The 26,225-nt window shown below is 55.6% G+C and overlaps 1 protein-coding gene across 3 annotated transcripts; it reads right to left on the bottom strand.

Moving 5' to 3' along the window:
- Nucleotides 1-937: 937 nt before the first annotated feature.
- Nucleotides 938-25,810, bottom strand: LHX6 (LIM homeobox 6). Of its 3 annotated transcripts, none has more exons than XM_057725131.1 (10): nt 25,586-25,810; nt 24,358-24,429; nt 23,784-23,966; nt 23,304-23,425; nt 14,309-14,529; nt 12,033-12,133; nt 11,721-11,816; nt 11,331-11,505; nt 7,440-7,543; nt 938-3,148 (listed from the first exon to the last, which is right to left on the bottom strand). In XM_057725131.1, the coding sequence occupies exons 1-10, from the start codon at nt 25,667-25,669 to the stop codon at nt 3,128-3,130; spliced, it is 1,179 nt and encodes a 392-aa protein (XP_057581114.1). In that variant the 5' UTR covers nt 25,670-25,810; the 3' UTR covers nt 938-3,127. The 3 variants fall into 3 exon arrangements, with proteins under 3 accessions (XP_057581114.1, XP_057581116.1, XP_057581115.1); XM_057725133.1 differs by having other exon boundaries at nt 7,448-7,543; XM_057725132.1 differs by lacking the exons at nt 23,304-23,425; nt 23,784-23,966; nt 24,358-24,429; nt 25,586-25,810 and adding an exon at nt 17,662-17,724.
- Nucleotides 25,811-26,225: the final 415 nt, after the last annotated feature.

The raw sequence follows: 26,225 nt of genomic DNA, 5'->3' as shown, positions 1-26,225 counted from the left end.
ACACAAACTTTAACTATTTACAAAGATACACATATATCTAAATCAACGTTTGATAAATGGATTGGAAGAGTGGAGGGGGAGGGACAGGGATGGGGTCAGCGATGGAGAATGCCACAACTAATAAAGAGAAGGGCCCTGCAGGGGCAATGACCGTGTACACCCTGAGCGGAGGCTTATGAGCGACTCTGTGCAGGGCCATGGGGTGGGGGTGGGGCAGGGGTAGGGGCTGGGGTGCTGGGGAAGCCTCTGCACTGGCAGAGCCACTCCCACTCCCTTCCTAGTGAGCTTTGGTTTGAAAGGTTCTGCTGCTGCAAGAAAATTTGGCGACCAGCAGAAGGATGCGCTGTCTCACTCCCCAGATGACACGGTGGCTCTGGCACATGACAGGGCCAGTATGAGACCCAGACTTGTGCCGAAGCTGGAGCCCTGTCTCCCTGTCTCCCATCGAATATTCCCCTCACTTCACCATATCAAGTTCTCCCCCATCAGGCTCCTCTGTGCCTCCCTCCCTGACCACCCCAACATCTCTTTTGAACTTATTCCGTGAACTTCTCATCTGAGGATACAGCTCAAATGTCCCCCTCGGTCCCGACCGCACTTGGAGGGATGCGTCTGTCTACAGCATTTGCCTGGCTAAGAGCTGCCCTCGGGCCCTTCTGAGCCTGCAGGGCTGGCACGGGGCCCAGCAGAGCATGTTCGGGAGTGGGACAGAGGACAGAGGACGGCAGCCAGCCTGATTTCCTCCACAGCTCTGATTAGAGAAGAAACCCACATCATGCCTTTACAACGCTCAGTTTCCTAGCTGGGAAACAGAACCAGTCTTCTGAGAAGGGGTTTCACTGTCTAGCAGCCCAGATACTCGGGGGCCCGGGCCTGAGCCTGAGCCCGAGCCCTTAACCAAAGAGCAAAAGAAACGGAACCCCATCGTGCTCTGGATGTCAGTGCCAGCACTTCTACTTGCATTAACTTTATTTATTACACAAATAAGACATTTACAAAGCACAACATGAAAGGTATGTAACAAAACAGACATTGGTTTTACAAAAAAGTGCTTACAATTTTTTTCCGTGTGTGTTTCCCCCCTTTTGTTTTGTATTTAAATAAATAGTCTTGATGGCCTGTACTTCCCAGGCTGCTCTAACAGGCTAGTGGAGACATGCCTGAACCGCAACATGCTACGACCACACGATCCACGCAAGGAACAGACCTGGGGGAAGGCTCAAGGCAGAGTGGGTACTGGTGACCCTGGGCAGGGCTCGGCTGGCCACTCACCACATGATGGTGCGGGGGGGCGGGGGGGGTGGGGGGGAGCTGTGATCACTGGGAGCAAAAATCTAAGGAAAGATTACAGCTCCCTAATCACCAGGAGTCAGGCCCAAGCGGCTCCTGTTAACGTCAGCTCCAAGTGCAGGGCCGGGTACACTTTGTTCACTGGGTGAGTTCTAAACCAAGCTGCACTGACCACATTCTGAGGGGTATCTTCTCTTTGCCCTGAGTCAGCTGGAACCATCTTTGAAGGGAAAAGAAGCAAGTTCCCTTCTTGAGCTGCACCTGGGCCCAGCCCTGCTCCAGGTCCCAGAGCAAGAATGGCATGCTGGTTTTCATTTTAAGTGCCAACTTCAAGCATTTGGATTCCGAACCCTTATCCAGACTCAGTGAGATAAAGCATGCTGCAATCGATTAGCAATGTCTGCCATGGGTGAAACCGAAGACAGCAGATACCTATGTACCATGAGCTTGCTTTCCCTGTCCTAGAGTGTCCTTCCAAAAGCAACACATCAGGTTAACCAAAGCAGGAAGGAGGACTTGGGCTGAAACGTGCTTACTAGCAGCCTCTAGTGGGAAATGCATCAGGACACCAAGTCATTCTAAAATTACAGGATTAGCTTGGGACAAATGGGCATCCCCTGAAAACATAAATCATGGTCTTGTGTAGCCCAAGCCCTTTTGTTTGGGGTGGAGGAGTTGCAGCAGGACAGGGTGGATGTGAGCACAGCTGTGTCTGGCCTGCGTTCTCAGGAGTGGGTGGGGGAGCCCAGAAGAGCCAGCTGCAATCCTGGGCTTGGCACACTCACCTAGGCAGTGGGCACCCTCTCTCTACTCAGAGATGGGGCCAGAATGAACATTCTGACTGCCCTCTCCCTGGGCTCTGTTCCCCAGCTCCCCCATGAAAGGTCCCCTCCAAAGAAGATGTAGCCCAAGCACCCCCATCAGGAAGCAACAAGTAGCCCACAAGGGTCCCCAATTCTAACCGGTCCAAACATTCAGAAATGTCATCACACAGATCAAACACCACCTCTGCTATGTCTCCTGCACAAACGCTGGATAACTAGGTGAAAGCAGGGCCCCCAACACACACCCCGAGTTTCCTCTTTACTCTCCTTAAAATGGCTAGTGCCTCTCCCGGCCCAATATACCACACATCCTTCTCCTGAGCCTCCAAGCCAATGGGGGTCTTTGTCCCCCCACCCCCACCCCCGCTTATCCTCCTGCCTCTCAGTCTGGGCAGGCCTCCATCTCTGCCCTATTGGGCCTCTCAGGGTTGGTCACTGTCTCTTCTCTCTCTGAATTAACTTGACATAACCAGACAGATGGAAATGATAAAATTAGAACATAGCTTTCCTTTGGGGACATCCCACAAACACTGTAGAGTTTTCCAGACAAAAGCAACAGAGTGGATAACTTTGGGGGGTGCTGGCCATTCAGAATCCAGAGGTGGTTCCAAGGAAGTAGTAAATAAAGGCCAATATGGGAGGAAAGAAAACCTGTAAATTGGAAGGCTGTTGGCGTTGCGCAATTCAATTCGGCCTTTTGCTATTGTAATCAGCTTAAGTTGAAGATGACTCCCATCTGAATGGGAAACACGGGCTGCTGTGTGCACCCTGGCTCCAAAGTTCAGGGAGCTCTGCCATCGGGGAGGAGGACTCCGCGGTGCTCCTGGCGGGTCCCGGTTCTCAGCGGGAGAGGGGAAGGCCAGGCCTGGGGGCCCAGCTGATGGCGGGCAGGAGGGCTGACGACGGGCGGATGCGGAACAGGGGGATCCCTGGCAGCGGCTCGGACTGCAGATTTCAGCGGCTGAGGGGCAGCTGCGGGGCGCCCATGGTCAGATGCGGAAGTGCCGGCAGCGTTAGTACTGAAAAAGGATGACCTGCAAGAGGAGGGCGTGGGAGGGGACTGAGCCGGGGCCTGCCCCACCTGGCAGCCCCCCAGAGGTCCTCAAAGGCATGGAGAAGGAGGGGGGCCCAGGGCCCTCATGTGGGTTCAAATCCTGGCTCGGCCACTTACTTGCTGCGGGACCCTGGACAACTCACTTCCCCTCTCTAAGCCTGTTTCCTCATCTGTAAAATGGGGATGACGGTACCTCTCTGGGTACAGTGCATACGTGCGTGATTTCATGGACGCCTCGCCTCAACCCCACGAGGGTGTCCCACCATCATCTCCTTTCCACAGGGGAGGGCACTGAGGCTGTGGAGGTGAAAATCAGTGAGCCCGTGATCACACAGCCAGGATGAGGTGGACCCAGCACTGCAACCCGAGCCTGGGCTCTAGAACAAGCTGTCTTCATCAGACCCACTGCCTCATCCTCTCCAGGCCACCCTGACACTTACCATTGCACCAGGCAACGGGCCAAGCCCTTCATGCAGCCAAGCACTTCGAGAGGCAGGTGGCTTAGACACGCCAGGTGCCTGACACACAGTGGGTGGTCAGGGACAGGCTGCCCCCTTCCCCCTCCCTCTCCCACCTAAAATGCCTGGCCGACCTCTCACTGCAGCCAACATAGCCAGTCCCCTGAAGTTCAGGTCAAGGATTATTGGCTGTCTGGTCACTGAGATGTGCCTTTTGACAGTCAAGTGCCAGGAGGAGGTTTCAAGTGGGTCGAGGACATCAAGTGAGTGTGGCCATGTGGCTGTTCCATTTTCTGATCAGGAATGTCACTTGCCCAGGTCAGTTACCACGAGGAGGAGATGGAGGAAAACAATGGCCAAAATTTCCATAGCAGTCATCATGAAAACAACTAACAGCTACGGAGCCCTTTCTGTGGACCAGGCACTGTGCTAGGCCCTCTACATATATCAATGCATTTGCTCTCAGCAACAACCTTATATGGTGGGAACTACTGTTCTCCCCATTTTGTGAATGAAGGAACTGAGGCACAGAGAAGCTAACTGTGTTCCCAGGTCTCAACATGAGAAGGTGGCAGAGCTGGGGTTCAGTCTGCCTGACTCCACAGCTCACATCACACTGCCCTGCCCACTCATCCCCCCTTGGGCCATGCTCTCCTCTGGTCTCTGGGATGCCTGCCTGGCTTTGGGCTCTTCCTGACGGAAGCTCTCTCAAGAGGGATGACTCTGAAAGACCCTTCCCCAGTCTCCCCATCTGATCAATGATGGCTGGGCCCTGATTTCTAAGAGCCTTCCGAGCTCTGAATTGTGGGCCATGACCAGGAAGAAATGTGGTTCTGGAAACTCACAGGCATGTGTGGCTCAAGGATGACATGGCGGAGGCAGAGGGCGCTACCCAGGATACTCAGAGCACTGTTCTCCCGGGCAGGCCAGTTCTGGTCTTAATGAGTGGGTTCAGGGGGCTGCCCCAGGGGGCTCTGAGTCTTCTCCTCTGGAGGGACTTGGGAAAAAGCTCACACAGTTCTGCACTAACTGGCCACACACAGCCTGCCAGGACCCGTGGGTTTGGCAAGATGTGGACAGAAAAGGTCCCTGGCAGCTGGCAGGAAGGTCTGACAGCGAGAGGGCGGAAGGTCATGGAGGAGGGGGAGGCATTTTTCTGCAGAGCTGCTGGATGTGGAGCTGGGGGTCTGAGTTCTGAGCCAGAGTTCTCTCAGCAAGAGAGAACTCTGGCTCAGCAGCCAAAGCCAGGGCCCAGAAACCTTCTGCAGCCAAGGCTGCCAGACCCCAGAGAGGCTCATCCTTCGGGCTGAACCAGACATAACCACAAGCTTAACTGAGAAACCAGGAGACAAGGGCTCGTCTCCAAGCGCTAAGCCCAGCCCTAATCCCTTGCAAGGCTCCTCTCTGCCCCCTGGATAATGCCCAGGCCCCTTGCTTGAAGGTGCAGGGCCTTCATTATGTGACCCCTGTCAGCTCCCCGCCCCTTTCCTAGGCCTCGGCCACACTAACCCCCCCACCATCCCTCAAATCCAGGCTCCTCCAAGCCTTTGCGCATTGGCAGGGCTCCTCGCGCCCCCAGCTTCCTCTCTAGAGCTGGCCACTCCCTCTTCTGAGTCCTCGAAGGCCATGTTCATCCTTCATCTCAACCGCCCTGTCGAGCTGGGGTGTAGCTGCCTGCCTCCTGCCCTAAGCCACCCACTCCCTGAGGACAGGGATGAGGCCAGCTCGCCTCTGCAGTCCCGGTGCCGAGTCTCACAGGACGAACACTCTCCCGCAGAACGGGGGCAGCTCCGAGGCAGGCAGGCAGTCCTAGGATCGTGGCCAGCTGCACCCACGCTCAGTGTGTGACCCTGGGTGAGCTGCTGCTCTGGCAGAGCCCCAGTTTCTGCAGATATGAAATGGAGTCAACCACAGTCACCCTCCCAGGGAGACTGAGAAGGGCGAGGTCAGAGAGAGCACTGTGTAAACTGTAAAGTGCGGCACAGAAGGACGTGATTACTGAACTAGGTGGACTTCAGAGTCTGACAGATGTGCTACATCCCTGCACAAGAGCTGTCTCTGCGCCTTTGTTTCCTCATCCTTACCATGAGGACACCGTCCTCATATCCGCGGGGTGATTGGGTGGCATCAGACAACATGTGTAAAGTGCTTCAACCAAAAGCAGCCTTTCCTGCGAGTGTGACAGTCTCAGAAGGGACACTCCTGGGGTGTGCTCACCCACCACTGGGGTCTGCAGGACTTGGAGCTGAATATGTACTACCATTTACTTATAAACCTACTGGTCCTACTGGGCTGTCCGTACCTCCACACCATCTAATTTCCCCATGATGCCCAGCACAGAGCCCAGCACACAATAGGTGATTAGTCAGGAGGCAGAGTAAGAGGGGCTGTCGTGGAGAAAGAGTCCCACCCCTGGCTGCCCACCAGAATCACCGAGGCTGGTACTACACCTGCAGATCCCTGGGCCCTGCCCCAGAACTCCTCTCCAGCTCTCTGGGGGCAAGGCTGGGGAACCTTCATCTCTACCAGCTGCCCAAATGATGCTGAGGCACGTGAAGACCACACTTGGCTGGAAAGCCTGGCCTTGTCTCCCTGGCCCAGCACACCTCCTGACTCCCAGGGCTCCCTGCCTCTCCAAGGACCGCTATAGTGATGCTTCTAAAAGAGCCCTCCAGGGCCCACCACGGTCCACACTCCTCCACCTGGCTGCCTGAGGCCCCCGCCTCTCACTCTTTTTCCTCCCAAGCCTGTGCGCCAGCAGTACTGAATTGCTCCAGGTTCCCTGAGAGCCATGGCGGCTATGCCTTCCCTGTCGAATCAGAGGTTCAAGCGTGCCTTCCTCCAGGAAGCCTTCCTGTGTCTCTCCTGAACTGCGCCCCACGCCCCAGCTCCCTTGGCCCCTGCATCACAGTTTGATCACATTGTGTTGTAACTGTGGGCCTCCTCAAGGGCAGGAACTATGCCTTCCTCATCTCTGAGCTCCTGGCAACTGACTCGGGGCTCGTGGGCACTGTCAGTACCTAGCAAATGTCAGCTGAATAAATGAATAAGGGACCAAATCAAGGCACAAATTCTCATTCAGGCTCTGTGACTTTGAGCCACCTGGGCCTCAATTTCCCCATTTCTAAAATGAGGGGGTGTCTGAGAGCAGTGGCTTTCAAGGCTCGCTGGGAGGTGTCTTGGAGCTGATTGGGAGGTGGGGGCCCTACTCCCTCTGCAGTTTCACCTAGAGCAGCTCCACCCCCTTTCATCTGCATCGTGCGTTATGGAGAAGAATAAACAAACGTGTACCTGGGCTTAAAAACAAAACTTTCAAGCCACTAGCCTGGGCGATGTCCAAGCACCCTTCTGGTTGTCTAGTCCTGATTCTTGAGACAACCAGAGATCGGCTTCCACAAAGGAGGCCTTGCCAGTTGACCAAGGTCCACTGGCTGGTTTGCTGTCCCAGGGCACCCCCCCAACTCAGGATATTCACTCCCAATAGACAGGAATACAAAAGAGGAAGTAGGAGGAACCTGTGAGATGGTGGGAGGCAGGGTGTGTGTGATATAAGCCCTCCTCAGAACTGCAAAGTCTGAGCAGAGTAACTAAATCCACAAATCTGAAAAAGAGAAGGCCAGCCGAGGGCAGGGGGCTGCAAGGAAGCTGGCACCTGTTCGAGGGACTGCCTGGGGGCACAGTGGGGGCCCAAGTGTGTGGGGCAGAGGGTCTACCACAAAGTGGCATGGTACCGCTCAGCGATGAGAATCCTGCCAGCAACCCGTTTCCGGCAGGGTGGCCCTGACCCGCCTGGCCCAACCCGGCTCCATTTACCTTCTCACCCCGGTTGGAGAGTGGGCCATCCATGTCAGCTTTGAGGTGGACGGGGGGCGCGGTGTAAGGCAGCCGGCAGTGCACCTGCCCGCACTGTACCTGACCTGTGAACGAGAGGATGCCTTAGAGCCCATCTCCCAGCCTCCATGCAGGATCCCACCAGCCCGGCGCTCAGCAGGCTGGAGCCCTGGGGCCAGTTTCACCTCTGCCACTGATAGGCAAAATTTCAGTAGGGTTGGTTTTTCTATGTGAAAGTCTTTATGAGCTATAAAGTGCTATATGATAACTGTCTAGCTCACTGATAAATAAATGCTTATAAACATGTATGTCCATGCATCCCTATGTTCATAGCAGCACTGTTCACAACAGCCAAGACATGGAAACAACCTAAATGCCCATCAACAGATGAACGGATAAAGAAGATGGGGTACATATATACAATGGAATATTACTCAGCCATAAAAAAGAACAGAATAATGCCATTTGCAGCAACATGAAGGGACCAAGAAATTATCATATTAAGTAAAGTCAGAAAGAGAAAGACAAATGCCACATGATATCACTTACATGCAGAATCTAAAATATGACACAAATGAACTTTTGTGAAACAGAAGCACACTCACAGACATAGAGAACAGACTTGTGGTTGCCAAGAGGGATGAGTAGGAGAGGGGTGGAATGGGAATTTGGAGTTAACAGATGCAAACTATTATATATTGATGGGATAAACAACAAAGTCCTACAGTATAGCACAGGGAACTATATTCAACCTTCTCTGACAAATCATAATGGAAAACAATATAAAAAAAAAGAACGTATATACATATGTATAACTGAATCACTTTGCTGTACAGCAGAAATTAACATGACATTGTAAATCAACTATATTTCAATTAAAAAGAAAAAAAAGAAAAAGAAAAAGAAATGAATATGTACAGAACATCCTCTACCCGTGAGGCTGTACCCCCACCCATTAGAATTCTCCCTTGGTGCACTGTACTTTCTCATCTCCCAGGTATCACCAAGGCTTTACCCCCATACCGTAGAGGACCCTGCATCATATGCCACCTTCTTTACGATGCTCTCCCTGACCACCTATTTACAATCGCAACCCAACACCATCACCCCCACCCACCCTCCCTGCCCTCCTTCTCAGCTTTATTTTTCCTCCTTAGCACTTACCACCATCTGACTTACTATATAGTTTTATTGTTTATTTGGTAGTATCTTTCTTTGCCAGCTAGAAGGCAAGCTCCAATGAGGGCAGGAATTTTTGTCTGTTTTCTAGATGCTAGATCTTTGTGGATTGCCAGGGCCTAGAATGGTGCAAGGCATCTAGAAGGTACTCTTTAAATATTTGCTGAATAGATCTCTGTACTCTATTTCAACATCTAAAATGGTTGGGGAGGGGGAGTCCATCCTTATGTCTGACCCAAGTCTCTCATGCTTCAGCCTCTTTACCAGTACAGTGGAGAAGTCTATGATCTTGCTCGTCTCTGCACTTCTTCCTCTTTGGTCACAGGAGAAAGACCTCTCTGAAGACTTACAATTAATGTGTAACTTAGGACAAGTCACTGTGCCTTTTTGAGCCACAGTTCCTTCATCTATAGAATAAGGTAGTTGTATAAGATGGGGGGATTCCTAACCTGGGGTGTTCTAGGGGTCCATGAACAACCTGAGATCACATAGAAAACTCTGTGTGTGTGTGTGTGTGTGTGTGTGCGCGCGCGCGCGCGTGTGCACGTGTGCACACACATATTTCTGGAATCTGATTCCAAAGCTTTTTATCAGATTCCAAGCTCAAAGGCTTTGGGAAACTCAGGAACCTGTGAATTTAGTGAACTGCAAAGAAGACTGCTAAGGTGACCTTTGGTCATGCAGCAACAGGCAGTACATCCAAACACCCTTGATGCCTCCTGCCGTGAGCTGGGTGAACCTTGAGAAGAAGAGGAAAGGGCACCTCAGCCCCTTCTCTAGGTATCCGAGACAGTTCTAGGCTTGGCCAACAAACTGTGGGCAGCGTCCTGGCACGGCTCCGGTGGCCGTGGCCTCACTCCCCACGGGGCCACCTAAATCCATTACCAACTCCACAGCAAGTGCTGGCTGGTGGCCCAGACTCCTGGTACCTAGAGAGCTCCTGGTCCTTGGTGCCTTTAATAGATGAACTAGATCGTCAATGGACTCTCTGCAGCCTGAATATGTCATTGTTTCAAAAAGAAAGGGGAAAAAAAGTCCCTCCTACTGAGCAGATGGTTCAGAAATGGAATAGAACAAAGAGACACAATTTCCAACTGGCAGCCTGGTGTGGTAAGCAGGACTCTGCACTCCCAGCTCTGCCAACCAGAACCACCGCCACCATCACAAGAGCTGCTAATACTTATCCAGCACTTACTAAATGCTGAAGACATTAAGTCAATGATCTCATCTGATGCTCACAACACTGTTTGAGATAGGTATTCTTTTCCTTTTCTAAAAGAGCTTGAATTCTTATTGTTCTCATTTTTACAGGTGAGGAAACTGGAATTCAGGGATGCTAAGAAGCTTACCCAATGTCACACAGCTAGTAAGTGACAGGGACAGGATTTCAAGCCCACAGTCTGACGCTAAAGCCCACACTCCCTCATTAAGGAATCCTGGCTCCCACTAACTTACTGTGGGCCCTTGATTTCCTCATCTGTATAATGGGATGGTGATGTCTAGAAACATGTGTTAGGACAGTGCCTGGCATATGGCAGGGTCTCAGGACACAGCTGTGCTCTCTCTGACCTCCCTTCTCTTGCCCTCGGAGCCAGAGAGGGAGGGTTTGAGTTTGTGGGTACGTTGTCATCACTTCTATATTTCTGGTCATGCCCAGCTTTGAGGAAACAATTAATAGAAACAACCTCAAAGGGAAAGAAAATCTGTGATAAGCCCCTGCTCAACAGCAGGTTCACTGAATGTCCATCCCTCCAGAAATGCACAAGGCTACTCTCTGTCTCTCCCAGGTTCCTGCTCCAAGGTCACTCCACCACGACCTGCCAGTGTTCAGTCCCCAATGACATGCCTGCCCTCCATCCTTTATTTGTTTATTCTCTCTCCCTGCTCTCCCATGCTGCAGCGTGAGCCTTGGGAGCACACAGGCTTTGGTCTCTTGTGTTTTCTTTTGCATCCTACTGCTTAGGGCACAGAAGGTACTCAAAAAATATTTACTGAACACATGAGTGGATCCTCACAAGCCTGTGAGGTAGGCATTACCTACGTCTCAGTTTACAAATGAGAAAACTGAGGTTCAAAGAGGTCAGGTGCTTTGCCCATGGCCTCACAGCCCTGGGTCCTCCTGCCACCCTGGCTTTCCTCTGCAACCCCAAATGCACCCACGCCACAATGCTTTCTGCCTACGTTCAGTTCCTCTGCTGCTTGCACTCCTGTTTCCCCACTCCTTGTGTCTCACTAATTCCTACCCAACCTTCGGGTCTCAGCCCGCTGAGAGGCGACATCTCCAGACACTCCCATCCAGCATCTTGTCTACAGGAATGACCACAATTAACACCAAAGGCTTATCTATCTGGTACTGCTCCATGTCTCTCCCACCAGAACGTAGGCTCCCCAGGGCAGGACTTTACCCATCTTGTCCTCTCCTAGTGCCCGGGCCCTGGCACAGAGTGGATGTTTGGAAAGTATCAATATTTTTTGAATGGCTGAATGGTTTGCCTCTACTAAGGGTCCAGCCCCACTGAGGCAGAGCCGGGGCTCTTATCTCCTCTCCCCAGCCACTACGTCCGAGTGACTGAGGAACCCTCATCTGCACGCACGAGGCTCATCACGTCCTCCCCACGTCTTCAACGCCGGTAAGCGCTCGTCCACACCCCCTCCCCCCACAGGCCGGGCGACCGGGATGTCGCGGTCACTTACTCTCAATGTAGCCGTGCAAGGTGACCATGCGAGCCCGCTCGGGGCTGCTGAACGGGGAGTAGTGGATGTCGTCGGACAGGGCGGAGGGGAGGCGGGACGGCGGCGCCCCGGAGGGCGGCACGGGATGCTGTGGTGTGTGCTTTTTATGACGCGCCCGGCAGTTTTGAAACCACACCTGGAACGACAGCCTCAGCAGCCTCAGCCTCGCGGAACAGGGCCGGACGCGCCGCCAGGGGACCCCAGGCGGGGCTGCCTCGTCGCCTTCTGAGGAAGGGCGGCCACGTGCGCCCCGAACCCGCGGCTCTGCAGCCCCGCCATGCGCTCGAGGGCCCACCCCCAGGCCCCTAGGCCCCGCCCCAGACCCGAAGGCCCCGCCCACCCCGGCCCCACCTGGATGACCCTTCGGCTGAGGCCCGTCATGTCCGCAAGCTTCTGCAGCGTCTGCGCGTCGGGGTTGTTGTCCTGCGCGAACTGCGCCTGCATAACCTGCCAGGCGCCGCGGGGCGGTGAGGCAAGAGCCCGCGGAGGTCGCCAAGGCCCCGGCCCAATCAGAGGCTCCGGCCCGGAGGCCACGCCCCAGACAGCTACAGCCCCTCCCTGCCACCCGCGGGTCGGACCGAGGGGCGGAGTCAGGGGGCCCGTTCAGCCCCGCCCACTCCGAGGTCCCGCCCACACCCGGCCGCTCCCGGCCCGCCAGGGTACCTGCAACTGCTCGGCGGTGAAGGACGTCCGTGCGCGCTTGGCCGGCTTGGGCTGGCTGTCCTGTTCCGAGGGCACTGCCCCCTCCAGCGTGAGGCCGTTCCCTGGGGGCGACAGAAGTGGCTGACCACGCGTCCCCATCTCGTCTAGTGGCAGCCTGGAAAGGACGGGGGTGGGGGGAGCTGGTCCCTGGAACTGTCGGGAGCGGAGATGGCTGGGAGCGGGGATCCCAGGGTCCTAGTCCCTGAGCTCAGTCTTTGGGGAAGGGGCTTCCACTTCTGAGCGTCTGCTCAGTGCCAGACGTTTCTCTTTCGGTGTGCCCTTTATGTCTCACAGCCCTGAGGACCGGCGACATTATCCTCGTGTTACAGCGGAGGAAACTGAGGTTCAGAGGGAAGAAAGTCCCAGCCCTGGACTTTTCGACTAGTATTCTGACAGCTGGCTGACTCTAGCGCCCCAAATTGGTCTCCCTCCTTGATAAACTGAGGAAACCAAGGGGCTGGTGGAGATGGGAAGCAGACAGGTTAGAGAACTGTGATCCTAGTTTTGTAAAGATGGATGGAAGCAAAAAGGTTGTAAGGATATTCACCAAAGTGTTAGCAGGCGGGCGTGCAATAATGAAGACTCTACTTTCAATGTTTTTGCAACTTCTGAGGTTTTTACAACAATCACATCAGCACCTTATTTCTCTAAGAGGAACTTTGCTGAGTATATGTTAGTTATTCTCTTTCCACGTACATTACTTTTATAATCACACTAAATGTATTCCCATTTTATTTTTTCATACCTCATTTTTCTAAATGCAAAGGTGATACATGCTCCTTATCAAAAACTCAGAAAATTCAGATCAGCACAAAGAAGAAAATAAAAATCTCCAGGAATTCCACCACTGTTCTTAATTTTTTTAATGAGAAAAACCACTATGTCAAAAGAAAGAACAAAACAAACACTCCAACATACATACAGAGAATAAAATCTGGGAAGATAGACACTAAAATGTGAGGGGTGGTGGTGTTTGGAGTGGTCTTTGTTTTCTTCTTTTTGCTTAGCCACCTTTTCTCAATTTCTATAATGGACATGTATGTGTTTAAGTTTAAAAAGTAAACCAGTAGCCAGAACTGAAGGCTGGTCAGTAAAGGAGATCTGAGGCCATAAACCTTCAGGCTCCCTGCATCGTAGGAGTCTGGAGTCAGGCCTGGCTGTGAGAGCTGGGGTGTAACTGGCAAGGTTATGACTAGGGGTGGTCCTGATTGGTACAGGTATGGAAGGAGCCTGCAGTCACTGATGAGTCATGGTGTGGGGGAACATCTAACTCCTGGGCTGCCATTCCAGCCCCACTACCAACTAGCCCAGTTACTTGCAGGCAACTTCAGAGCACCCCAGCTTCACTTGCTCCCCACCTAGACCCACTTAGCCCTGATCCTGGCTGGAGAAAGTGATGGCATTGCTGTGGCCATGGCCAAGAGCACCCTGGGGACACCTGATTAGTCCCTCCTCAGAGGCACTGGGGATGGGGCAGACACTTTATGACTCAGGCCCCACAGTCTCAGGAAGACCTGGCCCCTGTCCCTGAGCCTAAGTGTCTTGGGAAATCACAGTATCAGAGCCAGAAGAAATTTAGGGATCTTTCTAGTCCAATATTCATCTTGCAAATAGGAAGACTGAGGCCGAGAGAAAAGGAAACTTCGTATGTCAGTGCAACATGCCAGAAACAAAACTGAAGCTCTGGTCTCCACCTTCAAAGGCCTTTCTCCTTACAGTCCAAGATGAAAAACCAACCCCCAAACCTCTGGCCTGTAGTTGCTGGGGTGGGAGTTGGGAGAAGAGGGTCACATCACCTCTGGCAGACTGGCTTAAGCCTGGTTCCAGGAAACTGGAGGGGATGAGCCTGCCTCCAGGCCAACCAGAGCCTCCCAAAGGTGGAGAGAATCATCCACCCCTTATGAGAATCATCTCTAGGGTTCATTGAGTGCCTCTCGGCTTTATAGCACATCAGCTCACCTATCTTTGAGGTGTCCTACCATCAGCCCCATTTTACAGATTAGGAAATATAATTTGCAAGAACCGGCAGTGACTTCCGACTTTCAAGCAAAGGGTGGAGCCAGAAGCTCAAGGTCCGTGCGACAGCCCCACCCCCCACGCTGCCTCCAAGTGATAAAAGAGGGGTGCCTGGCTCTAGATAAGTGTGGGCAGTCCCTGGGATGCTGGGATGGGGTGGGGTCAGAGAGGGCTGGGGGGGCCGAGGTGCGGCCAGTTTCTGGGCGGGGCGGGCTGGGTACCGTTCTCGGCGGCCCTCTTGAGGTTCTCGATCATGGTGTCGTAGTGGATGCGACAGAGCACCTTCTCCTCGACCAGGCCAAACTCCTCGCCCGTGGACAGCTGGCGCTTGCACGAGAAGCAGGCGAAGCAGGCCAGGTGGTAGGCGTTGCCGCGCGCCCGCCGGACCCAGTCGCTGGCGTAGATCTGTCTGCCGCACCGTGCGCACTTGGTCCCAAATCGGCTGCGGGACACGGGGGGCAGGGGAGGAGGTGGCGAGGCTCAGATAGGCCATCCAAACCCTACTGGCCCAGCCATGCCCAAGTTCCTGAGGGCCTTCACTCATGCATTTCCCTGTGTCTGGATTCACCACCCTCTGCAGCCAAGTCCCACCTGGAAGATGAACTGGTTGGTGGTTTTTATTTTCTTCTTGGTGCTTTTCTGAGTTTCCAAATTGTCTATAATGATCACTCACATTTGTATATAGTATTAACCTGCTCATTAAAATATATCAAAAGTGTTAGGGAAAATTTAATGATAGTAATAATATAAGCAAGTTTATGAGCATTTAACCACTTGCCCAGCAAGATTTCAAGTGTTTTATGCTGATTATCCCAATTAATCTTCATTTTGCAGAAGAGGAAAATGGGGACTAGAGAGGTAAAGTAACTTGCACAAGGTCACACAGCTTGCAAGGATAGAACTCCCAGCCAGTCTGACTCCAGGGATGAATAAACCGTAACCCAGCTATAGAGAAGCTCAGAGTTTCTTGGAAGCATAAATAAATATGCATTTACTGGCTTTGTGACCCTGGGCACATTGTTTAACCTCTCCGAGCTCTCATTTTCCTTGCCCTGAGCTGAACTAGGTGACAACAGCAATGGCTACTACTATTTGCTTAGTGCTTTGTTAGTCTATTAAGTAGCCGGCTAGTCCCAGACTCTGGAGCCCTGTGTCATTCTAACAAGACAAAAAAAAACCCAGATTAAATGCCCCACTCTCCCCTGAGCCTTCCTGGATGCTGCTTCTTCTCCTTCTCCCTCCCGCTTTGTGGTGTGGCTGTTTGGGTGTGGCTGCCTCCACCACCAGACTGGGAGCCCCTCCAGGAAGCAGCAGAGTCTGGTTTACCCTGTCCCAGAAGTCAGCCCAAAGCCTGTCCCCAGAGCACCAGGGAAGATTAGTTCTTGAAGTGGATGACTCACCCTGTGACCCTGTCCTGACCCTCTGAGCCTCAGTTTCCTCTGGTGCACACTCTATTTCAGGGAATGCTGCTTTCACTCATCCAGCCTCTTGAGCTTAGAAACCTAAATCATACACTCCTCCCTCTCCTCCCCCCCACATCCAACCAGTCATCAGGTGCTTTTGGTTCCCTCTCCTAAGTATCTCTTTGACCCATCTCCTCCTCTCCACTGCCAATGCTGCCCCCCTAAGCCAGGCTCCCATCCCGTGCCCCTCAGCTCCAGTCTCCATGCCTGCCTACCTGTTTCCAGCATGACCCCTGCCAACCCATCCTCCAAACAGTGGCTAGAGTGAAGTTTCCAGAATGCACACTTTATCCTGTCCCTGCCCTGCTTAAAATCCTCTGGTATCTCCACTCTACCCTCAGGATCTGGTCCAAGATCCCTGGAATTTACAAAGCTCAACAGACCACATCCTCTCTGGCTCCTCTCCTCCCTAACCTTCCTCAAGATCCCTCACCCCACATCCAAGCATAAGTCCTGGTCAGCCACCATGGAAGGTCAGTCCCAGGTCTTCTGGCCTCTTCTGAAGCACTTTCCCACCCCAGGCCTTTGCACAGGCTGTTCCCTTTTCTCACCCTCTCCCCTTGTCCCCAGTCCATTGGCTCCCAGCACCACCTTCTCAGCACTGATCACACCGGTTTGTAAATGCCAGGTTTCTTGACTCTCCCTTCTGCCCCTGGCATTCCTGGGAAAGGATCTAGAAGATTTGCCTCTGTGTCCCCGGAGGCACATTTCCACCCAAAAGAGCACTCGGAATCACCTTTGAGTGGGTGGAGGAACCAGCCCAGCAAATGTGCTCTGCTTGGCAAATGCAAGAAACTGCCAGTTGAATAAACGGTCTCGGGTTCAATTGAGTGCAGGAGAGTGGAGGCCTCTGTCAGCCTCGATTTTAGATGTACCCCAGTGTCATGCAACTCTCTTGGACAAGGGGCATTAAGGGACCCTGTTGGTGGCTGCGCCGTTCGCTCAGGCCCCGCTGCGCCCCTTGCCTGGTCAACGGCCTCCCAAACAGACAAAAGTGGTTCCCGACCCCGGAAATTTGGCTTCCCCAGCACAGCAGGCGATCTCCGTTCCCAATCCCTCTGTAAAAAGGAAAGGAAACAGCTTTGCCCACCCCAGCCTACTCCCGCCAAGGGGCCAACCCCGAATTCCGCTGCCCAGCTCAGAATTGGGAGAACTTCCTGGTCTCTGAAAGGAGCAAGAACGGCCAGCCGGATGCAGAACCTTGGCTGCACTCCGGGGTCCCGGGGCGCAACTTCTTTGCAACCCCCTCGCGGCAACCACATGAAGTGGGGACTCTGGCACCCAATTTGCACACGTGGAATTGAAGGTTCAAGGTGGACAAGTGACTTGCCCTAGACCACACGGAATGTGGGGCAGGGGTTGAGGTCCCTTCCAAAAAAACAAAAGAAACAAACAAAACCTAGAACCTGCGAAAGCACACAGACGGGAGATGAATAGAGTTGAATCCCGGGTGCATGAACAGGAAAGGGGCCTGGTTTGATTGCATCGCATCCCCACTCCAGGCCTTGGGTCCTGGAAACTCGCGCGCGCAGGGCCTGAAGCCCCGCAGGCTCCGGTAGGCGGGGAATGTGTTCCCAGGGAGCCGAAAGAGCCGGGAGGGGAAGGTCCCGGCCTTCAAAGGCAGGCGGGAGCAAATGCGTCTCCAGCCTGCGGTCTCTGTGTTCCGGGATCGGGATCGGTGCGCTGAGCCAGAGTGGATCCAGGAGCTCGGCTCTGCGGGATTCCTCGTTCTCGGCCAGGACGCATCCAAGATTCCCTGCGCATCCCTGATCTTCCTGCTCCACAAGTCCCCGACGCCCGGGCGCTTTCTGCACTTACACTGGCCGCTCACAGTGCCCTCATCTTGCTCTGAGGCGGGAGCCGTTAGAGACCTCTCAACAATTTTCTCACCCTCCGCGGGTCACCCCAAATGCCAGGAGCTGTACCCAGCTCCAGGATCTCCCCGCGTTCGCCGTATCTCCGCCCAGTCAACGAATCATCCTCGCGTTGAATGTTTGGCTGGGGATGGGGGTCATTCTGCAGTTTTGGATGCGTTTCGGGCCGCTCCTGAAGAGTGTACCCCACCCGGGGAAGGGGTCAGTGGCACAAACAAGGGGCACGAGGAGGCTTACAGATCCAGGCTCTGACAAACCACCAGACTCCTTCCCAGGCGGGCTGCGAGGCCCAAGCCGCCGGATTCCGGAAGCAGCGAAATCGGCGGCGGAGACAACGAAACTTCAAGAAAGGGGTGTTCGGGAGCTGCGAAGGGAGCGCCAAAGGGATTAGAGGGCGCGGCCACCGCCCGTCACCCCCAGCCTTGTGCGCGCCCCTCCCTGGGTCCCCGCGCGCGCTACGGGGCAAAGGCGCAAAACACAGAGGCGCTTTGGGGATGGAGAGGTGTTGGACCGAGGCCGCGCATCCTGGCAACTGCTGAAAGGAGTGGAGTGGGCGACGCGCACCGCCTTACCCTCTCTCCCCGGAGCAGGGAACGGAGACAACTGGGTACCCGAGGCGGTGCGGAGGGAGCTGTGCGCCACTGACCAAGTCAAGCTCGCTCTCCCCGCCTACCTCTCCTGGATACCGAGAAGGACTCGGCACTTATTTGCTGGGTGAATGAGCCTCAACGAAAGAGCCCATAGGAGTTTCACTGTGACCCCTGTCCCCATAACTAAGCTACCCCTTTTCTGCATGAGGAAACCGAAGCTCAGAGTGGGAAGGTCAACGTTAGTTAGGAAGCTAGTGAACCAAGGTGCTGACACTCAAACCAGTGTTCACTTGTTTTGCTTTCAGGACACTCGCTTGAGGGCCTTAGAGAGATTCTATGAAGCAAACAAGGGGGATCAGAGGTGGAGCCGTTCCTATTCCTTCTGCTTCTTCCCCCTTCCGTGCAAAGCCTTAGGAGAAGACGCCAGTAACAACAGAACCAGCAATTAAGAGGTTAAAACGCCCCACTCCTCGGAGGTCCCAGCCAGAGGCCCCTCCCCGAACGCCTCTCTCAGCTCCCCCAACATCTGTCCCCCAACAGCTGGCGGCCGCTGGGCTGCTCTCTGCCGCGGTGGGGGGCCGCTTCCCAGCTCTGAGCCTCCCCGGGGACCCTCGCTTCGTGGGCGGAGGTGGGGTTCTCCTGCTGGAGTTCCTGGTCTGAGCTTGGGTTCAAGGCGGAAGGAGGGAAAGAAGGCTGCGAGCTTGCCCTAAGTCACTCAGGCCAAGCTGGGGACAAGAACAGCAGTAGGCAGGCCCCCTTCCCAGGCCCAGCGCCCCCCAACCCCACCCCCATAAATGCAAGGAGAGGTAGTTAACCCTTTACTCCCCACTCCCATGGTCAGGAGGCAAGAGGGCTAGGGACCTGGTGACCCCATCCTGGCAAAGTTGCTCCCATCACTGGGACTCTGAGGAGGTCGCTCCAGCCCTAGTACTTTCAGGGCCCACCCAGGGAAAGTCACAGTCAGAGCACAGCGGGTGCTCCCTGTGGGAAGCCAGCCAGACTGGGCAGGGAATCTTAGGGCCAGCAGAGGGGGGTGGTCTTTGCATTCCATGGGCCCCACCTTGCACAGGGATCTGCTGGCATGTCTCAGCTATAGAGGAAGAGTATCAAATATTCAGACACAAGGATGGTAAGTCAGGTGCCATGGGGCTTATCCAAGTTCTGCCACTTATTAGCTGTGCGACCTCCCCACTCAGGGCCTCAGTTTCCCCTCCTATAGTGTAGGGATTATGCAGTATCCTACTTACAGAGTGGATCTGAGGATTCAGTGAGATAAAACAATGAGATGTAAAGGGTTAACACAGTTCCTGGCTTAGAGAAGAGCGCCGTGCAGTCTTCTGACAGCATCCCCACCCCAGTCTGGTACCTTTTCCACTCTCTCACTGGTGGGACCCTGGGCACAGTGCCTTCCGCTTTCTTGGGACATGTCTCCCCAGCTCTACAATAGGCATGGTGCTGCAGGAGGCCGGGAGCTGGAAGAGCACTGCAGACCAGTCCACACCTGCCTTTGGGGGCAGCAGCCACAGGTCAGTGGGTGGCAGGAAGCTGTCTGGGGTTTTGAGTGCTGAGGGCAGTGGAGACACGAATGCCCCAGAAAGAAACACTGTTCCCCCCACCCACCCCCACCCAGGACAAGTTTTTTTTCACCTCTTGGAAGAAAATAAAAAGAAAAAATGGTCTTAACCCCCAAAAGTGAAGAAATTAAAAGTGATACACATTTTCCTGGTGGTAATTTTTTTTCTGCTAGGACTCAGGGGGTGAGGGGGGGTTGGAATCTGGCTGAAGCCACAAAGGCTGGTGAGTCCCTCTTTGGGTGGCAAGTTGGAGAAACTGAGGCAGAGAGGTCCAGCGACTTCACCGAGGGCACACAGCCAGTGGAAGACCAATCCCTTCCAACAAAGCAAAGCCAGGATCACCACTGGACCTCCAGGCTCCCCCCCCACCCCCAACCCAGGCTCTGCAGCCTCCTGCCCCGGTGAGCTTGGAGTGCCTTTCTAACTACTAGTTTCCTGAGTCCCCAGCACTGCCAGCTCTGCTAAAGGAGATGGAAGAGGGGTCTACAAGCCAGTGTCAAGAAGGGGCAAGATAGGGGATAGAACTGAGAGGAAACTCTTCCCTGGGGGATAAGACCAGAAGCCAGGGGACCTCGGAAGCTACCACTGCCCCCTCCAAGTGGTCTTAGCCACTTCCTCCCTCCCTGCATCCTGTTCAGAGATCTTGGCCTCTCTTTGGGGTGAGTGCTCCAGTCCATTTCCCATCAGACCCTTGACCTTGGGCTTCAGGAAACAGAAGACTAGAGAATCTGAGCCCTCAGCCCTTCCTTGAGCCCCAGCTCTAGAGAGGGGCTCTGCCTCCCACGCCACCATTCCTGCTCTCTGCAGGAAGAGCTCCCTTACAGCAGCCACCCAGAGCCTGGACTGCTGTGCCAAGCAGACAATAGTCTCGCCTGGCACTCCGCCTGCTTTTTTCTCTCCCTTTTTGTGGCTTTTATTATTTTTGTTACAGGTGGGGCTGCCAGGGATGAGTTATGCCTGCAGGGAGACCTGGCTGGGGGAGAAATGATCAGAAGAGCCACAATTCTTCTCTCATCCCAGGGAATGCGAGCTTTTATTCCCTCCATTTTCTTAACCAAAAATCTGTTTTAGTTTTGCTTTTGGGGCTCTTGTCACTGGAAAGGGATTAGTGCTCAGAACCTGCAGCCCAGAAATGGCCCAACCCAATCCTTGCTCCCCAAACTGCCAGAGGAATTGCCATCAGGGGATTATGCCCAGAATCCACCCTGCCAAGGGTCACAGTAGTGACATCCTTAGCACCTACCCTTTAGGAAGCCTCTACTGAGCCTTCTTCCCTTCACTGGCCTCCTTGTCAGCTCACAGAGATAACCCTGGTACAAGGACACTGAGGGCAGGGATTTGCCCAAGGTCACACAGTAATTCAGGGTTGGCCTGATGAAGCCGGGTCTCTGTGTCTCCACAACAGCTGCACATCCCATTTCCCACCCCACCACAGTGGGAAGGAGGGGTTCCACAACCAGTGGGGGCTCTGAACAGTGGAGTCAGGATCTGACTACTCCTTGAAGGTCTAGTAAAGCACATCAACCAAGGAGGCTCAGTCCAGCCTGGGCATGAGCTGGGGCTGGAGAAGCAGCAAGGACGTATGGGCAAGTGGCTCCCAGGGCGGCGGGTCCGTCCCCCCAGGAGAGCCGGAGAGGGGACCAGGCCTGCCTTACTCTACAGGAAGAGGCCAGCTGGGTTCCCCAGGCTGAAGCCCTGTCCCTGGCTAGCTGATGAACCTAAGCAGCCCTGAAAGGGCGGCTGGCTTGTTGTTTTAACCAACTGGAGTCAGGCCTGGAGCAGGGAGCTGGCTAGACAGGGACCCTAACCTCCATTTCCTGTCCTGGCCAGCTAAGAGTCAGATGGGACAGTGGAGGGCAGACATCACTCTGCTTACACAACACACAGTGATAACCTTGCTCTCACATACACACATACACCACAGCCCACATCCACAAATCCACACTCACCTCACACCTTTGAGCCCTCAGTGCCTGGGTTAGGGCCAGAAGCAGAAATGCCCCCTCAGAGAAGCGGTGTGTGGCGGGGTGGGGAATGACGGGATTTCAGAATCCTCACCTCACCTCTGGATCCCAATCCAGATGTCACCTTATCCTGACCACCACGGTCTGAACATTTACACAGACATGCATTCTCGACACGTACACATGAACTGAAAGACAAATGCTTGTAAAGGAACACCCACGCTGTCCACATGCCCCTCGACCTGTTCAGTGTCACTTTCCCCCAGTACCACCACACAGATCCGGACAAGACACATGCATCCTTGCACACTGAATCCCAGGCCACCTGGTAGAGCCACCCATTCCCGTGCACACCCCCGCTGCACTTCCACTGACATACCAAGCACTAGGAAGAGTCCATTTTCCAAACCATGCTTGCCAAGATTTCCTCAGAGTACCCCAGCCACCAATGCTACTAGCTTCCCCCTAGATTCAAAGGTCCTCTCTTTCCAAGTTCCCAGAGACTCAATGCCAAGGGGAGGAGGCGGCATTGCCTTGCACCCTGTCCCCTAACTCAGAGGATCTTTCTGGCGCTGGGGTTTTCCCAGGAAGACTGAAAGTCATGACCTCTCCGGAGGCAAGGATGGGAAGGATGTCGGCGAATTAGGGGGTGGTTATAGGGGAGTAGCTTTCTCCACTTTCTGAGAAAGCCCTTGGGAACAGGCGTCCCGCCCAGGAACCAATCCCACTCCACCCTCTTTGGACTCTGTAGGCCCGATGGCCCGGCTTCAGGCCTGCTTCACGCTTGCCGCCGGGATCGGGCCTGAAGCCGCTGCTCCTCTGACCTCGCAGTGACCTCGACCCCATGACCGGGTCAGACAGGAGCCGTGTGGTGAGAAGCCAGGCGCGCGCTAGCGGCAGAGATGTGGCGCGAGGACAAGCCTGGTTGCTGTCGAGAGCGGCCGGAACGCGGCACCGCGGCGCGGAGAGCGCAACCCAGGGAGATCCTACTCGGGGCCCTGGCTGCTGCGCCCGACTCCCCCCTTCCCGTCCTGGCAGCCCAAAGTTAGGGCCTAGACCCGGGAGAGGCTGAAGCCCAGGCCCGAAACGACGACGGAGCTGAGACTGGAACTGGCGCTTGGGACGCAGGCAGGACCCCAGACTCGAAATACTACACTCGAGTGATGCCAGGGTCTGAGTTGAGGCGGAGCCGGAGACCGAGGTCGGGGGTTCGCATCTGAGACCGATGAGCGGTTAGTGCTTGGGGCCAGACCAGCCTCGAACCCGGCCCGGGTAAGAACCGGGACCAGAGCCGGGGCAAGAGTCTGGAGCCCAGCTTAGGGGCCTGCCCGGGAGAGATGCCGGCTTGGCTGGAGTAGGAGTAGGGTTGGAACCCAGAGCCGGAGCGCACCGGAGATGCAGTCAGGTTATGGCTCGGATACGAGCCGGCCACGGCAAGCCGGGGACATCAGAGCTCGACCGACGCGCTGGAGGTTGGAAGTGGAGCCTGAGACTCGGGCAGGACCCAAGACCGAGCCAGAGACGCGACTGAAACCGAATGCGGCACAGCAACCAGAGGCGGATCACCAGTCCGGACCTACGCCGGCGCCGGCGCGCGGCCTGGAGCTCCTGGTTCGTGGCGCTGAGAGCCGGTGAGCTGAGCCCGCGCGGCGCGCCAGAGCATTCGGGATGCCTGCGCGTCGCAAAGGCGGCCTCCGCGCGCTGGGGGGCCTGCCCGCGGCGACACTGCTGGCCCTGCGGCCGCAGCCTACCTGAAGTAGTCCATCTTGCAGAAGATTTCCTTGTTCTTGATGTAGCAGCTGTTCTGCTGCCTCAGCGACGTGCGGCACACGGAGCACTCGAGGCACCGCACGTGCCAGATGAGGTTGTTGACCTGGGGAGGGGGCGGAGATGGGGGGGGGGCGGCTCAGCGCGGGCCTCTTTTCACGCCCGGCCCCAGCCTCCCCGGCCCCATTTGCAGACAGATACGCCGGAGCTCTGAAGGTACATGTGACTTCCCCACTTCTCTTCTGTACCACTGAGGCTCAGGGAAGTAGAAATCAACTCTGCCCATTTTTCAGCCGGGAACCCGGGGGCGCAGAGAGACGCTAAAATTTGCCCGAAGCCACGCAGTCAGGCAGGGGATGAGGCAGGATTCGAATTTAGTGGAACTGGCGCCGGCGTCGCTTCCCTGCAGTCCTCTGGGTTGCAACCCACACCCCGCCAACACGCAACACCTCGCCCCGTCTCACCTTGAGCAGATATCGGTCCAGGATCTCGAGGCCGCAGCTGGAGCAGATATTCTTGCCGGCGGACGGCACGGAGGAGGCGGCGGAGGGCGGTGAGCAGACAGATGGCGTGCTGGGCGTACAGGGAGAGGCCCGACCCTCGTCCTTGTCCAGAGCGCCTGCCAGGGCCTCAGCGTCCGACTGGGCCTGCAGTGGGGGAGAGAGGGAGAGCCGCGCTCTGAGCTGAGGGCTAAGCCAGGTGCCCAGCGTTGCTGCTGCCTCGGAGACACATCTGGGGCCTCAGCGAACCAACTGACAACGAAATTCTCCCGAAACGACAAGCCACGGGCTATGGGACAGGATTGGAAGGGCCTACTGGAGAGGAAAGGACGGCTCCAACTTTTAGCACGCGCTTCCTAGGTGCCAGGAGCGGTCAAAGCTCACGTTCCCGGCCAGAAAACCGAGGCTCAGAGAGGGGCGGCGCTCTCCGGGAGTCCTCCAGCGCAAGGACAGCTGTTCAGGGCCGGAAAGCCGAGTCAGCTCCCAGGGCCCGGCCGCCGGGGGACCGGGGACCGAAAGCAGGGCCGAACGAACTCACCATGGCAGGCGGCGCGGTCCCTTCAAGGCAGCGGGTGGTCGCTTTGCAGCCGGACCCTGGCTGGGCCATCACCTGGGGGAGGGGGGGAGGGAAGGCAGGCGGCGGCGGCTGCAGAACTGGCTCCGCGCAGCCTGAGCCCAGCGCCTCCCTGCGCCTGTTATATAAACCCGCACGGAACAATGAGTCCTAACTTTGTAGTGGGCATTTAAAGCCCTTCCCCACAAAAGCGGTGTCTCTCTAATGAAGCAATTTGAATTTGGATTGGATTTTTTCCCTCTCTCTCCCCCTCTCCCTGCACTTAACCCGTGGCTCTTGAAGTAATCGCTTAGTTCCCTTGCAATCCAAGCCTCCGAGGGGGAAAAAAAACACGAGCACACATACAAACTACCTGCAATTAGAAATTGTCGTGAATGCCCAAGATAAGAGGTAGCCAGAGTGTCAATTCCAACTGTCAATCAGTGAGATCCATCAGGCCGCCCAAAGAATTGCAAATTTGATTTTTTAATGGTAGTAATTAAAAATCGAATTTTTTCTCCCTCCACCCACCCCCCTTCTTCGCTCCCTTCTCCTCCTCTCGACACAAAATGCAAAAAGGAGAAAAGAGAGAAAGAAAGAAAATAAAAAAGAGATTGGGGGGGGGTGGCGTTTGAGGAAAATAAAACCCAGAGCGCTGGGAGCATCAGCCCGTCCGCCCCGCGCGCGCGGCGAAATTGATGCGGCAATACTGACGCGGGTTCAGGCGTCTTTCGAGGGCCAGTCGGAGGGAAACCCAGAGCAAAACGGGGGCTAGATCGGGGGCGAAGCGGGACCAAAAAGAGAAAACGGAGGCGACCAGGAAGAGGAAAAGCACCCTGCAGCCCCGCGGAGCGCCCGGGACCGGCCCCGCGCCGAGATTCTCAGCGTTGCGCCCGCACAACCCCCGGCGCATCGGCGCTATCAGAGCCTATTCAGACGGACAATACCCGCCTCGCCTCCTCTTGATTCGCCTGTGTCTTTGCTAAATCGCTTTTTGAGAAATTCCTCCAACATTTGCATAATGTGTTCCCGCTTTCCGCGACCCCCCCTCGCGCTCGCGCGCGCTCACACACTCACACACACACACTCCCCGGCGCACCCCCGCACCCCTCCTCCCTGCGGCCGCCCGCCACCCGGCCCGGCCCGGCTGGGTCTCCGCCCGTGTCCGACCCCGGCCCGGGCGGCTCAGCCACTCGCTCGCTCGCTCGCTCACCTGGTCGGTGGCGGGGCCGCCCTCGGCCGGCAGCCGGCAGCCCTCGGGCAGCGCCGGGGCGGCGTTTTCATGCTTCCAGTACATGGGCCGCGGAGCCGCGGGCTCAGCGGGCGCGCAGCGCAGAGAGCGGCGCCGAGGGGGGCCACGGCCGCAGTGGCAGCAAAGGCTGAAGCAGGAGCAGGAGGAGAGCGGAGGCGCCGGCCCCGCCGCCCTGGGCCCGGCCCCGGCCCCAGCCCCAGCCCCCGCCCCCGGCCCGCACGCAGCCCTGGCCTCCCTGGCTGCCGCCGCTGCTGCCTCGGAAGAAGGTCCCGACAAACTTGGAGAGGCCCCCGCCCCCTCCTCCTCCTCCTCCTCCTCCTCCCGCTCCTCGTAGTCCTCCTCCTCCTCTCCCTCCTCCTCCTCGTCCTCCTCCCCCTCCAGCTGCGGCGGCGGCCGCCCTGCCGCTGGAGCCCCGCTCGGTTCAAGATGAGTCATGCGTGACCAATCCCCTCCCCGCCAAGGGATAGTGAGACACACACAGCGAGGCAGCGACCCACAGACACACACACAGACATATAGACACACAGAAACTCAGGGCTGCTGACAGAGAGACTCAGACACACGCTGACATACAAAGGCACCGGCAGGCACCCATGCACCC

This window comes from Hippopotamus amphibius, chromosome 2 (genome assembly GCF_030028045.1).
Source record: "Hippopotamus amphibius kiboko isolate mHipAmp2 chromosome 2, mHipAmp2.hap2, whole genome shotgun sequence".
Classification (NCBI taxonomy): domain Eukaryota; kingdom Metazoa; phylum Chordata; class Mammalia; order Artiodactyla; family Hippopotamidae; genus Hippopotamus; species Hippopotamus amphibius.
This window is presented reverse-complemented; position numbering and strand designations above follow the sequence as displayed.

Bases quoted from the DNA above. Each gene is read 5' to 3' on its own strand.
- LHX6 (XM_057725133.1), bottom strand. From the start codon at position 25,669: ATGTACTGGAAGCATGAAAACGCCGCCCCGGCGCTGCCCGAGGGCTGC. The intron at 14,530-23,303 runs GTAGGCTGCGGC...CGTGTCCCGCAG, and splicing joins TGCAAGATGGACTACTTCAG to CCGATTTGGGACCAAGTGCG. The intron at 11,817-12,032 runs GTACCCTGGCGG...GGCGCCTGGCAG, and splicing joins TCACCGCCGAGCAGTTGCAG to GTTATGCAGGCGCAGTTCGC.